Genomic DNA, 15,294 nt, shown 5'->3' on the forward strand with positions numbered 1-15,294 from the left:
ATCAAAACATAAGTTATCACAAAGAGGTCTGATATAATCAACAAAGTTAAACAGTCCTCCTGTTTGATCTCCTCTAAATTAAAGACCAAGTGTTTTGATTTGGCATTAGGCAATGAAATAAACCAGATGTTTCTCCTGCCATATAACCCTCCATGGGCACAATCTTAAAGGGTTATTGTTTGGCAAATGTTCAGGGAAACACATAAGAAATGGCACGAATACCCAGATTTTCTTTTCTTTCTATCTATACTAGTTCATTATCCAAACTAATGCATAATCCACAGGGCTTTGGGAACTTTGTGTAAATACTTTCATGTACAATTCTCTTTCTTGCCTACCCTGAGATTAAGACCACAATTATCCAGGCTTAAACCTAAAATAAAAGAACCTTTGCAAATGTATTATCTGGCCTTACATGTTTAATCACATACTATTCTGTATGGTCTTTAATACCTAAACTGAAGAACAAATGTCGTATCCTCTGATGTTTCACACATGAAAGGCCTATTGTGAGATGCACATCAACAGAATTTCAGAACTACAAATTCCTCTCAACAGTTGTGGCAGTAGCATTTAAAATCCTGACAGAAAGGCACATAGCGTCGTCTTAGGGGAGAAAAAAAAAAGTCAAGACAATCCCAGTATTTAAACAAAACTTTGTTCAAACAGCAAAATATGCTTTATTCACTAGCCATCAAAATTCATGTGCGCTAGCTTCACCTGCAGGAGAGACCACCTCCCTCCTCTCCACAACCATGAGCTGTGCTCCTTGCCGAACCAACGCAAGCAGCGTGCTGGTTGTGCGCGTGTTGCGGGGTGCGGGGGAAGCAGATGGATGAGGCGAGGGATTTGAAGTGTGCAGACTATGGCATGCACTGATAGAGCAGATGGAATGCATCACCATCAGCTATGACAGAAATGATTTATGGAATGACCTGGCTGCTCCTGCCAAGCAACAACACAGGATGACAGAAACAAGTTTCTATGACAACCAGAGCCCACCCACCAGTTAAGATTAAACATTTCTGCCCTGACTTCCACTCGCAATATATTTAGAGTTCTTCCTCAAAACATCAGCCTGGTTTTCTCAGCTAGTGACTTGGGCAAAAATACCTGAAAGGATGAGAAAATAATTTAAAACAGGAGAGCAGTGGAAAACGTCACAAAGTCCCGCAGGTCTAACTGGCCAGCGTGTCAGACTTACAACAGAAATTTTGGCCAGGCTGCAGAGCAGCAGTCATCCTACTACGTCTGCAGAGCAACGAGCAGCCTGAACTATGTAAGCACTGCTATTTCTAGGAGTCAAAACTATCCCAGTTTTTTTCTGACAGGTCTCAAACAGACAAAGAGAGAGTGTTAACTGCCCTCTGGACTCCTGAATTGTTATCAGCTTGCTGAATCCCCAAAAGCAACAAGGACAACATTTTTCTGCTCAAAGCCAGTAGGTCAGAGTTCTCCTACCCAATATGGATATTGCAGACATTATCAGATCTGGTAATCTTTTAGCATATGACCCTCTGAGGGATGCAAGGGTAACAGGATCTGCACGAACATACACATTTGCATTCACTGGTATGAGGTGAGGGATGCAGAATCCAACCCAGGAATGGTCTTTTGGGGCTGCAAAGTAGTCATTTCTATCTTTTAAATCAGATTTGGTCTCCCTATTTGCTACATACAAGAAATATGCCCCAGCCCCCACTCCTAACTCCGACACTTCTGCTACACTGTATCAATTATTGTTCTATAAAAAGTACATCTGACTGTATTAATGCAAAAGTAATTGCTGTATGTTTGCATACGCAAACAAAGCTTACAGTAGACTGAAGATACTTGCAATGTTTTACATTATCTACGTTATTCCAACAAGAGTTAAAAAGTTTAAACTTTATGCACATAACAGTATTTTAAAGGCTATTCCATAAATTACAACTATACAACACAGCATTCAAAACCCCTCAGTTTTTTAAGGCCACTGCGAAAACATTTTAAACCTTGAGGCAGGACCTGCTCTAAGAGTAAGGTTAGAAATATTTTACTATATCTAGAACGCTACAGAAAGAGAAATAAAAAAAATCACACCCTAAACTTTTTATGATTATCTTTTACTTCATCTAAACAATATTCTAAGTATAGCTACATATCTGCCCTAAATTTTTTGATCACTTAAAAAAAATTAAGTAAAAATGAGTCTTCTACAAACAAAACTATTTTTCACTTGTTTTGCAGACATTTGTCTAGTATATAACATTACACCATAGCACATTATTTTAACTTCATACATGAAAACTCCTGATTTGACATTGTAAAATGAACGAACACATAAATAATGGATGCAGCGATCAAAATCCGTCTTTTAGATCTGAATATTCTACTTACAGATGCCAATGCCTTTCCAAGTGCATCACCTGTCTGTGAGCTTCCAGCACCATTTCCTCTGTTTCCTGTAATGTGGAAAGCAAACCAAACACTTATTTTTAAAGCTGAAATTTTATTTACTTTTATTATTTTATTCATCACGTACAGTTGAGCAACCACTTTTTAAATGGATGTTCTGAGGAAGTCGATGTCAACAGAATCAGTTCTCATTATACTTAAAAATTTAATTAAAACAATTAGATTTAAATGTAGATGCTCTCCTCTAAAGTCAAACACAGTATCACCGTGATAACTTCAGGCCCAACAAGTGAAAGCTGTTAGAAAGAAGATTATTTTCTAGGATCACAAACTATTCTTGATGAAACATGAAAAAAATCAAAATATTGTATTATTGCAGCTTATTTCTAAACTGTTATCACTAAAGCACTGCACATTTCATTAATTCTCAAAGTCAAATCCACTCAATGGTTCCTTGTGTGCCTCCTTGCTCCCCCTGCTCTAATTCCCCATGTTGTAGTCTCATCTTTATTTCAGAAGATCCCTGAAAAGCTCTTCTCCACCAAGCTTTCTGTCACCCCTGCTCTTAGTTGCATGTCAGCAGCTCTGCGTGCCCTTTTGCTCCACACACCACCAAGCAGAGGGGTTGTCTGAAGCCCTGCCAACTGGAAAGACAGAAAGGACCTGAACCCTCCGAAATACCTGCTTTACTGTAGAAGACAGACCCTTTAAAAACTGCATCTCCTTTCTCCAACTATCAATTTCCAATGCCAAGAGAATGTATTTAATGTGAATGTAAGCCATTCACATCAGAAACCCAAATCACAAAACACTTGCTGTTGCAATTTTGTAGCAGACTTGGATTTTCCAGCCTGAATTCTCATGCAGATTCGTTAACCGGGTCCTGCTTGTACAGCTGTACATGTTCCCAAATCAAAGCCAATATAGTCACTTAACAAAATCCCACTTAAAATGAAGCTAAGTGCAAATCATATCAAACTAACTTGACTGTCTACAAGCACTTAATTTCTACCACTGTATCTTAAGATTTACAAGTACGTGCAAGGAACAGATGATCATCCTGTATTTCCTGCTTTCTAGGCAAGCACGGAAGACACTAAACCAGCCACCATGCTGGCTACTCAGTAATCTCTAAATCAGTTAAGTAAGGAATTTATGACACGGTTTATCAAGCTCCCCAAAGAAACAGCCTTCCTGCCTTTCTCTGGCACAGCACCTTGGTGACAGATACAGCAGCTCTAAGAGCTGCAGCACCAGTATTACCTATATGAGCGTGTACATAGACTAAACTACGGAAGGGTAATTGCCATTCAGTTAGATACAGTCTCCCGCGTGAAAGCAAATAAACCACTAAGTCTTAAGCTGACTGCAAAACAATTTGCCTCATCTCAGCCATACTGAGGACAGAAATGTCACAGTGATGTGGTACCCTTGATCTACAAGCATCCAATAAATTGAATCTTACTAATTTTGTGCATCATGTAGTGCTAAATTTCAACTTCTTGTAAAATTAAAGAGAAAAAAAAAAAGGCAGAAAGAACTTTTTACCCAGAATATTATCCGATCCATTGACAGGTGGAGTATGTGAGGCAGCTACATAAGGTGAACTGCTGGTACTGCCACGATGGAAGCTAGACATTGGAGGAAGACTGGCATTTATATCTGTAGGTGAGACTGAATGCGGGGGATAGCTCTAGAGAGAAGAGAAACAGACATAAGACATTAGGCAGTCTTTAAAGAAATGTTGCTATTTTAAGATACCACATATACAACACCCAGCTTTTTATTAAAGAAAGGGACTCATCCATCCTCTGAACAGACCACTATATAGACAATGATTTTTACGCATACAACAGACATAAATAGAAAGCCATAAATCTAATACCGTATGTTTGTGGTTTCTGACTACTGGGTTTTTAACTGATATACATGAGCAGCAACAAGAAATGAATTCTGCTAAGTTAGATCTCCATATACAAGTACAAATAACACTTATCTGTACTGTGTATCTTACCAAACGGTCATGTGTGTGCAGGCTGCCATAACTGCTGGACTGGGACATGTGGGAAGAGGAGCCTCCCAGCATCCCACCGTAGCCAGGCTGGCTCATGCCATTGGATGAACTCCAGAGGTCAGAAGAATTGTGGGTCCCATCTTTTTTTTTATTTTTAATAATAGAGAAAACAAGAAAAATACATTTAATGAGAAGTCCAGAGTTCTATTTTCCTTCACAAAATAATTTTAAAAGAATACAGAATTCAGCTACCCAGACTAACATTGGCATGGAAACGGTGAGCAGTTTATACTGCATCTTCTATTTTCATGCCACCACATTGTTGCTATATTTATATATATATATATATATATATAAAAAAAAAAACAAACCAAAAAACCAACAGAGGCTTTATAGCTGAAATACAATCCAACCGCAGCTGAGAAAATACCAAGTACTTCTGCTAATTACACAGACCTTCAGTAAGGCCAGATTTATATCAAAAGGGTTGATAAAAATTCCAGACTGAAAAAAATAATAAAAAAGGGGGTGGAGGGGAGAGAAGTTTGGCTAAGCAGAGATCATAAACATACAGTACAAAACATCTATTAACCTAAAATAAGTAATTTATAGTCTAAAATACCTTAGTACCATAAAAATATAAAAACATTTAATAGTAACAGATTTAAGTAACTGAAATGAGTACATTATATAAGCCTTAAACCCGCAACGTCAATGCAGTTTTCCTTCTGTAGCACACACTGAAGTGCTCTGTAAATTCCCATACTGAGAGACTATGCTTTCAGTATGCTCCAAAACCTCATCAGGCTGCAGTACAAGCTAATTGTGTGACGTAATGCCACGGAAATGAATTCTGCTCTCGTTTTGCTCAGTGCAACCCCCCCCCCCCCCTTTTTTTTTGGCATGCTGGATATACAAGTATTTGAGAACTAAAGACTGTTAGCTGATATTGTACAGTCAAATTCCAGAACAGTCAAGAAGCCCTCACCTCATTTTTCTCTATCACTCCCGTGTACTGCTCTGAAGCCCCTACAAATCAAAGGATGGGGGATTCTGTCCATCTGGCCTGGGGTATAATCCCTCTAAATTTCAGACAGCAATTAATGTCATGAGAAAAAACTTTAAATCAACAGACAGCTCCCTTCATCTAACTGTTTTAAAAGTATATATAACTTTACCATAGGCTCTAGCACAGTATGTTACCTGTACACTTCCTCATCCATTCAGTACACCAGTGGCTGACTGCAGATTTCTACCTAAAGGACAAGTGACATCTACCCATATATTTAAAGTCATTTTACTCACCTTGCATAAAGAAAGTGCTAGCAAACATACTGCTTGGTGGCTTCGGAGACGGGTAACTTGGAGATTCTCTGTTGAAATCATCAGAACTCGGGGATGGTGCATACACCTAAATATTGGAGAGCAATAAAAGGTTAGTAATATTTGGGTGTTGTGCGTTAAAAAAAAACCCTTCTTAACACCACACAGGCACAGATCGAAAGCACAAATAAAAAAAGAACAGTGTAGCAAGCTGCAGCATTTGCTGCCCTTGTTTTATTTGCTTTTTAGCAAGTTGCCACAGTACAGAGGAACTACAGTAGAATGATCCTAACAACACACTTTCTGGTGTGCCAACTCAGCCAGGTGGCCTGATAAAAGCCTGAATGCTGATTTTGCTTTCTAAGTGCATGACTTGCACAGACTTGTTGCTCAAGATAAAAAAGCAAGATAAAACAACTGGGCCCCAAACAAATTTTATTTTAAAACAACTGTACGCCTGTTTGAATATTTAATTAGCTGGCATCCCAACAATCAGAAAGAAAAAGAACATCCAGTGACAAATGGAAAGATTTTAATGCAAACACTGTATTATCCATTCAAAAACTTGCACGCCTTTGTACAGTCATCAAAAATACATGTAACACAACTCCTGAGGAATAATCTTAAAACTGCAACATCAAGCAAATTATTTTCACACTGGCCTAGCATTAAAGAAAACCAGCACTGTTCTTTTTTCAGTGTAACACCATGTTGGAACAACCATTCTTAACTTGCAAACAATGAATTTTCTTAACAAGTTAAAAAGTGTAAGATGCCAAATAAACATAATTATTACAAGCCTTTCACCAGTGACTCTAAGAAGAAAGGTAAAACATATTCAGGAATAAGTCATGCCAAATCAACAAAGCCGGTATTCACAGACTCAAGGGCTCTACCCCAAACGTTAGCTGTTCTAAGCAATGCTATTTTTGCGTACCAGCATTTTGATCGCTATACAGGATACTGCAATATTAGTGTATATTAAAAGAAAAATCGGTTTTAAAAAGCAGCAAATTACAAATATGGCAGCAAAGAATACTAAAAACTTAACATTGAGGATGTTTTTTGCCACAGAGTAAAATATGTGGGGTTTATTTTTTTAATCCTTCACCTTACTTGTAAATACCTAAGGCTTCATAAAGACATACGATAATTTAAAGCTTATATAATGCAACTTCCAAAGTGCGCTATGCCCTAAAATCCAAAAACGAGGCACACGCGTGTTTCTACAACATTCACATCTCTTGCCTTGTCTTTCTGGGATGTTGTTTACCAAGCAGAAGAAGGGCCAGGAAAACCAAGCCGGCCCACAAAACGAGCGCAAGTTCCCTGAAAGGGAGCCATTGTTCTCGTGGAGGGGGCCTGTTCCGATACGGATATTTAGAAAGTGAAGTGGGCAAGTCCCGCTGCCATTTGCATACCAATACCCCTCCTCCCCGCTCCCAAATGCTTTTCTAGCCTGCTGTTGTCAGACCAAATGGCTGGGCATGTGCCTGCAGACAGCACTCTTTTATATCAGAGGGGCTGATTTACCACTCGCTTCGACTCGTTTTACATCTACAGAATTTCAACAAAATCTATCAAATTACAGTTTGATGGAATAAGGACTGGGGCGCAAGGAATTAAGCCAGGGCATAGCTGTCGATACGAGCCATGTGATGAAAATAGCAGCAGGTAAAAAGCCACCTGGCAAAAAGGAATCAAGTGGAAAACTTACAAACTTTTAGTTGCATGTTTGTTTTAACGTTTTGGGGTTTAAAATCAAAATAAATGCAAGGTTTTTTAAAAAAGGAAGTCTTTTGGAGAGCTTTTGGTCGTTATTTTACTTGCAAATTTTCAGTTTATGGAATAAATGTAAAATAGAGATGCTTACCAAACCTGAGTGACAGAATGACAATACATTATAAGCAATATTAACAGTGCATATGTATTTACTATATATGATGAACGCATGTATAGTTCATCAGACATATTTTAGCAGAAACGTCACTCTTGTCAAATTGTAAATACACTCATAAGACTGCAAACATTAGGCAAAACTGGGCTTAATTTACAAGTTCTCTGTTGTGCAGAATAACGCAGCATATGCTATAGCTGATGGATAATCTATCACTGTCACAGGACAGCAGTGGAAACAAAGCTTTACGACATTTAGCACCGCCATGGAGATGTACACTGATTAATGCAAAATCACCTACAATGACGAATTATACTTCTTTTAAATTGTAACATTATCAAGGAGATTTGTAAACACAAGCTTCAGACTGAAATTTTAACATTTTACATAAATGGGTTATTTATTAAAACTGATTAAACACTATCTCAAAAGGGAAATTAAACTAGAAAACTCCTACAAACATATAATTTACAGATACATATGTACAAGCCATTAACATAATAAAAATATTATGAATTATATTAACGTAAAAGAGGCCCTTCTAAACAGCTACATGAAAGACCTAGCACAGACACATAACTTTATATAGTTTCTGCTTGTTTTGGTATCTTAACTATAGCTTGCAAAAACATAGCTGCAATGTTATGAAGCTGCACTTGTGCCAGTCTAGATTTTTCAGATCAAAGGGTTCTTGCGGCAAAACACAACTGATGTGGTCTCAAAGACTTCATTAACTCCAGATGTGGGGAAATAGCCAGCCAATTCCACAAAAGGAGCAAGTCTCTTTTAGTTACAATCAGAACTACCCACAAATTAAAACCAGGCCTCTGATGTCATCTGATCACCTGCAGATGAGTGCCAGGTTTTTTTCTGGTTAATGACCTAATCATAATTTTTATGTTGTGTTACTGCAAACAAAATTTAAAAGCAAAGGAGAAAATTTACTAAGATTAACCTGAAGTCCCCAAGATATAAAATATAAAAGTTTTAAATGAAAGAGGGTTTGTTTTTTTTTTTTTTAAAAAACACACCGAAGATAAAATTTTATTTTTAAGTCGGGAAGCGACGTATTGGGGTGACTAGTTTGCTCATTCTGAAAGCCCTGCATGCACTAGGACCCCTACCCAGCAAAACGCAGCTTTTGGGGCTGCCAGCCCTCAGGAGGCTTGCACGGCTGCACCACAGCTCCCTGGTCTGCCCTGGTTAAAGGGCTTTCTCTTCTGCAAGAGCTCAGTAGGGCAGTTATAAATATGATGTGGCTGCTCAAGACTGCCTCTTTTAGCTATTAAACTGATAACAGGGACATCCAGGAGGCATCAAACCAGTTTTTCCTGGCTGACATTCCCACTAAGACAAGAAACTGTCAAAAGGTCAGCTTGTCTGCAGAGTCTCCTTGAAGAGGGTTGTCTCCAGCAGGTAGAAGAGGAGCCCATCTGCTAATCCCATGACACCAGGCCTGAAGGCATCGGATGTGTCTCCATGCTGACAACCAAAACACTCTCCGATTATGAATGGGAAATTCCCTCCCAATAAACACAGGCCAAACCCAGTTTTTTTTTTTTACACGGCTTATCAAGTGGAGGACTTGACTTTTTTGGAGCTGTGCTAGAATATCCATCAATTCTCATGCTGAAGTACTTCTGAGGGAAGTAGGACAAATGAGCTGCAAAGGACATCAAGTCAGAGACCCACACTGGCCTCTTCCACACCCTGAACTGGTTTATGCTTCTCCAGTGGGAAAGGCAGGATGACAACTAAGATGTTTTTGAGGGGTGGTGGTGGGAGCTGAGAAAGCATTATCTGTACTACATCAGGTTTAAGCAAAACAAACACATCATCCAATTCTGAAACCTGCCCTGGTGATTAACATACCTAATAAGCACTATCATGAAAGTTACACAGACCTAATATATCTATGGCATATCAAAGGATTACACAGTGTGTTTACTCATACAGGTGCCAACAACATGAACATTAATTTAAAGACCTGCGTTTACCAAATTTTATTCTAAGTAAAACTTCCAAGTCTCATTCTATTAATGCATTTAATAAATATAACACTTAAAGAGTCCTCCTGATGGCAATACTTCCTCTCAGGCAGTTTTCCTGTAACCTGTTTCAAATTCGTAAATATTTATCAATGTTTAAGATTAATGTTAAAAGCAGATTAAAAAATAGCAATGAAGCAACCAATCCTTACTTCTGATGAGCTCACGCTATCTCAAGACCAAGGCTCCCACCACGCATACTGTTTGTGGAATTATGAATTATGTTACTCATTTAAGCCTAGTTATTAACAATTCTTAGAAGTTCAGGAAAATATTTATCAAGCTGCTGGAGACAAGAGATTTTTTTTTTTGAAACCAGCAGAGATGGATAACCTATTCTGTAGCTTGTAAACTCTGCTAAGTAGCCTATCTACATTCCATCAGCATCAGTCATGCACTAAGCAAGTGCGCACTGATGAATGATTTGTACATGTGGCAAAATTTTACAGTGTATTATCTGCAGGTTTTGCGGCAAAAGCTAATTCTGCTGAAAGGCTGCTCTGGGAAAAGGAATCTTGTTTTCATGTTTATTATATCTCTGACAAAATCATGCACTAAAACTTCAGGAATGAAGAATAGTAACTACAGTTTTCCGTGTTCCTCTTTACAGCAAAACAGAAGCTGCCAAAAAAACAAAATACAACCCCAAAAACCCCAACTCACCCTAATTTCTTGTTCAGCTGATATTTAAGCAAAATGGTAAAGTGAAAAGCCCTAGTATACAAGATCAGGATACCATATCCTCAGTCATTCTTTTTGTTTCCAATACCAGGTGTAAAGGTTCATACATTTTAAAAATTCTTCTCAGCACCCAGAACGAAAATAAAACACTCCTTTAGGAGAACAGAGCATCAGTCTTGTCTGCAAATCCAACGACAATTTTTAGGGAAGGTATAAAATTCAAATTCCTTGAAGTAGCTAAACCAATTCCATCTTAAATAAATGTTTATGCAGTTTAGGCATGCTATACATGCCTATTTGGGTATTTTTGAAATGCAGAATCCCACTGCAATGATACACAGCAGCAATACTTCCTAGCTTCTTCCCCAGTAAATGACAATTTTAAAGTCATGTTAAAACCCAATAGGCAAACTTACCAAAAATGCCAAATTCAGTATATAGAAACCTTTTGCTCCTTTCTTTTGATTTTACTTCATTTTTTAAATTGTAGTGTGAAGCAGAGAGGGGAGGAAAAAGAAGGTAAGGCAGCAGACACACTGCCCTAACAAAAATATAGAGTGCCTGAAGATACTTTTTTATTTTGCTGCTAAGTAAAATCTCTTCCCCACACTTGTTAAACTACACTGTTACTAAAGGATGCATCCAACTAAGTCTTCAAAAATTCCGGATTAAATTCAGATTTTAAGGAAGAAAAAAAAAATGGACAAACTGCAACTAATTATCCTGCTTTTTAGCCTGTCCCCTGTGTTTCAGAAGGCCACTCTAGCTGTGGCTGGAATCCCCATCACAAGTATTGACCACAGGAAGGTGAGCAGCAGACAGAACACTATCTTTTGCATTTGCTTCTCTCTTCTCTGAACTCACTAGTACTCTCAAGTTTCTATACCTCCGACACAGATTATTTCTGCAAATGGACTTCAACATGCACATGATTATGAAAGCAAATGAGGGTGTGTTACTCTTTGGTGCTCACATTTTGAGAAATATAGATCCATCCAATACAGCACCTGATCCCATCCCTGGCTGCTTTCATTTGCCCAGGGAAACGGATGTAACCTTCACTTTAAAGCATCAATAAAGCTTGTTGCAGACAAGACACCCTTCTGGCAGGGGACCACTGCTCAGTAGACTGGCAGTTCAACCCAATGGAGTGGAGCAGAGGAAACTCTCTTGGGCTGATGCATTGTAGCTCATCGCTTTTTTTAGTGGGATGGGGAGGGGAAAAGAGAAGGGAAAGGAACCGGGGGTGGGGGGAGAGCGGAAAATCCAGCTGACCAGTGTTTACTACCTCTCTTTATTCAATGTCCACAGCCGTGTACCCCTAGAGATTTTCCAGATGATCTTATATTTGTCCTGACTTACAAATGTTAGCTTTGACCTTGTCTAAGTTGCTGTGGGCAGCATATGGTACAGAACAGCTTTAATTGTACTTTTCTCCCTGTATACTAACTGGCCCAATACTAATAAAAGCAGAATTGAATTGTTCTTTTTAGCACCTGCTTGCTCCAAAATTTACAAATTGAAAGCATTTTACATTGAGGTTAAAAGACTTGGTACATTATTTATTGCATAACAGCTACAGAAAGGCCTGCTGTCACGTCTTCTAAGCATCATACAATATTATTAACATGTTTCTCTCTGCCGTAACTATGAAAGTGAAGGCTGCAAGGCAGGCATTTTCTCCACTAAAATAAATACCCAAATATACACATGTATACTCACACCTGTGTGTATTTATTCCTCTATACACACATACCCATATGTATATATGCACACAGAGGAATGCATTTATAAGTCTTTTACACTCAAAATTCTCAAGAAAAAAACATTTTCTCAAAAAACCCCAATATAAACTAGTCTACAAAAAAAAACACAACACAAAACACCCAGTCACAAAGCACTATGTACGATACAAAATATATACATGTTGATTTTTTCCCCCGAGTTTAAAATACACACTGTAGAAGCCTACTGTGGAAAGGTGCAGTAATGCCACTTTAGAAAAGGGTTCATAAATCTCAGCCTATGCTGAGGAAAAAAAAATTATTCAAAAAAACACTCATAGGCTGGTATATCAAATTAACCCATACAATGTGCATAATACAAGAATAATGTGTAATATATCCACAGATCTATTCTCATACAAAGCAGCAGTCATAGGTGCTATAAAATAAAATTGATCAGCGTTGTTCCTTTAAATCACTTATTTTGGCGATAACTGACACATTACGGCAAACTATATAGAAATAATTCTATAGTACATTTAGAAAATCTATTTATTTCTAAACTTGTAGGTGAACTGAAAAAAGTGGGAATCTTTGAAGTCTGTACTTTATGCATAAAAAAGATAAAACATCTATTACTTAAATATTATTTTGGTGCTATTGCGTTTGAGAAAATTTAAATGAAAATGCCCCAGTGAATGAAGAAGTTTGCTCAATTATTTGTTAAAAAAAAAATATTATTTTAATTTGTGCTATTATTTCTACCTAAACCCTACTGCAGCTTTTTTTTTTTTTTAATGGGGGTTAGGTGTTTTGATTTTTTTGGGGTCTGTTGCATAGCTCATGAATGAAACAGGAGATAAAAGCTTTAGAGAGCTGCAATTTTTAACTGCATTTTTTTTAAAAAAAATTCAATAAGTACTATATTAAAATCTTGTAAGCTTTCCAGAACTGACATTTTTTCTTATATATCAACAGGTGAAGGACAAGAACAAAACTACACCCACCCCCCCCCAATCAAAAAAGAAAACCCAGAATAAATATTCTAGTTTAGTGCAAGTGGTTTATTTTCTTTACAGAACAGATTAAGGTTTGTTTTTTAATTTGGTGAGGTTTCTTGAAATACACATTTTTTTATAGCATCTATGACACATAATGGTAAAAATTTAATCCTTATCAAGGGATTTGTATTAAAATACTACTTTTCACTTTCAGTATCTCCCTAAAAATAACATAAGTTACAAAAGTTGAACCTCTTCTAATAGTAAAATGCCCTGAATTAATTTTTGTCTTTTCAATTTACGTGCCGGTGCACACATGGCCATCTAAGGGGGTGCTTAGATACTTGTTTTTCAGCTTAATATGAAGCTTTCCTCTGGTTTCCTCAAATGTTAAGAAGCTGAAAAGCAACATGTGTTTAGTACAAAGTTTAATGCACACATTTTCTACATGTAATTTCCCACTTGCTTTGTGCATAAATAAATCACATTTCATATACATCAGGTATCGAGGAATGTCAATATCCGAAACCTAATACAATAGTCTAAATAAAAATCTCAAACTCAAACAATGACGTACATTATATCAACTATAACTGACAAAACAATACAAATAAAAGCTCTAAGACATCAAAATCAGGGTATGTACTGTTCTCATTATGGAAAGGTTCATACATTTGGCATACACACCAAGAGGTATGCTGCAAAAACTGTAACACAAAAAACAACACCGCACACACATACCCTTCACATATCTTCCTTCTGTATATTTAAATTACTAATTTAGTCCAACTAGCAGAATTCCTAGAAGAGAAAATGCTAAAACTAGTGAGATGTTGAAAGAAAAAAAACCTGAATAAAACCTTGGGCAACATGATATAGGATCATCATATGATTTGCCATCTATTTACTAACTCTTCAAGCTCATAAAGGTCACCTCTGACCCATAACAGGCACATGCTATCAATTTTCAAGCCATGCTCTCCGACAGTACCCAGCACTTCCATCTACTCTATGCCTGGAAATACTTAATAAGATCAAAGCCTTTTTTCCTGCTACAAGAACAAAGAGAAATGTTGTAATAGAGTGATCTGTGCTCTAGAAAGAATAAAACCAAAACTCCATGCAAGTTATATTCCCTTTGCTTCAGGGGTATTGTATAGTTAATTTTACTTAAGTCTTATATATATCTTCACATAAAACTTCAAACAGATTGTTTTAGCCTAGGAACAGACATGAAAGAAAAATAATTTCATATTTGAAAGACAGCTGGCGTTTATACCAAAGGAAATGAAATAGAGACCAAGCAACTTGACTCATTCCCCTAACCTCCTATCCAGTATCTGTTCTCTTACTCAAGAAGCTCAAACAGCGTCTTTAAAGAACATCAAGATCCACAGTTTAATTATCACTGAGCAAAAATCTTGGTAAAAAGTTTGCTAACGGAGACAAAGCTCACAAAGGCCCACGAGATGAGAAAACAGCAACAAAAAAATAAATAAGTAAATCCCAAACCACGCAAAATGATAAAAAAGATCCAGTATCATCATTTCCCTTTTTCCTACCGAGTATCATTTCTGTGCCAGAAGAAAGCCCAAACCACGTACAATGTAAACAGGCTCAGAAAAAAACAGCGTTAAATTTGCCATTCTATGTTGATTTTTACACACCAAAATCAAAAAATGTTATCACGCGGACTTAAAAATTGCATCTACCGCGAAACTGAAGCCTCCCGTTCAATTGCCAGAAAGTTAAAACAGAAAGAGGAGATTTAGTTTCTTCAGAATCTCTTTTTTTCCCCTTCTCCTCCAGCGGTGGCAGGAGTATTTTCCCTCTCTCGGAGCCAGGCAGGCGGCAGGGCCCGCGGCGGGCTGGGGCTGCGGCGCCGCGCTCGGGCCCCCGCCGCCGGGCAGCGCTGCCGCGGGGCGCTCCGGCAGGCCGCTCGCAACAGGAGAGATATTGCAAGGAAAAAAATAAAAAAACAAACAAACAAAGAAAAAAACCCAAACCCAGCCAAAAAAACCCAACAAGCCCGAAGGCAAAGCCGCAGGCACGCAGGGACCCAAACTTCGCTGCCGCCTGCCGAGCGCCCCGCGCCCCTGCGGGCCCCGGGTGCGGAGCGGGCAGGGCGGGGGCTGCCGCTGCCCCGGCCCGTCAGGGAGCGCCGCCTGGCTGCGGGCCGGGCCCCCCGTGCCGCCGCGGAGCCGGGCCG

General features: G+C 38.3%; 1 protein-coding gene across 15 annotated transcripts in view; it reads right to left on the reverse strand.

Moving 5' to 3' along the window:
* TCF12 (transcription factor 12) overlaps positions 1-15,294 on the reverse strand; it is a 173,912-nt gene that overhangs the window by 25,009 nt on the left and 133,609 nt on the right. For all 15 annotated transcript variants that reach the window (XM_055808569.1, XM_055808581.1, XM_055808552.1 and 12 more), the window contains 4 exons: positions 5,717-5,822; positions 4,412-4,551; positions 3,946-4,090; positions 2,380-2,444 (listed from right to left, as the gene is read on the reverse strand). In XM_055808569.1, the coding sequence (XP_055664544.1) occupies positions 2,380-2,444; positions 3,946-4,090; positions 4,412-4,551; positions 5,717-5,822 (456 nt within the window). The remainder of the gene's footprint in view (positions 1-2,379; positions 2,445-3,945; positions 4,091-4,411; positions 4,552-5,716; positions 5,823-15,294) is intronic.

The sequence above is a fragment of the Falco peregrinus genome, chromosome 1 (assembly GCF_023634155.1).
Source record: "Falco peregrinus isolate bFalPer1 chromosome 1, bFalPer1.pri, whole genome shotgun sequence".
NCBI classification, from domain to species: domain Eukaryota; kingdom Metazoa; phylum Chordata; class Aves; order Falconiformes; family Falconidae; genus Falco; species Falco peregrinus.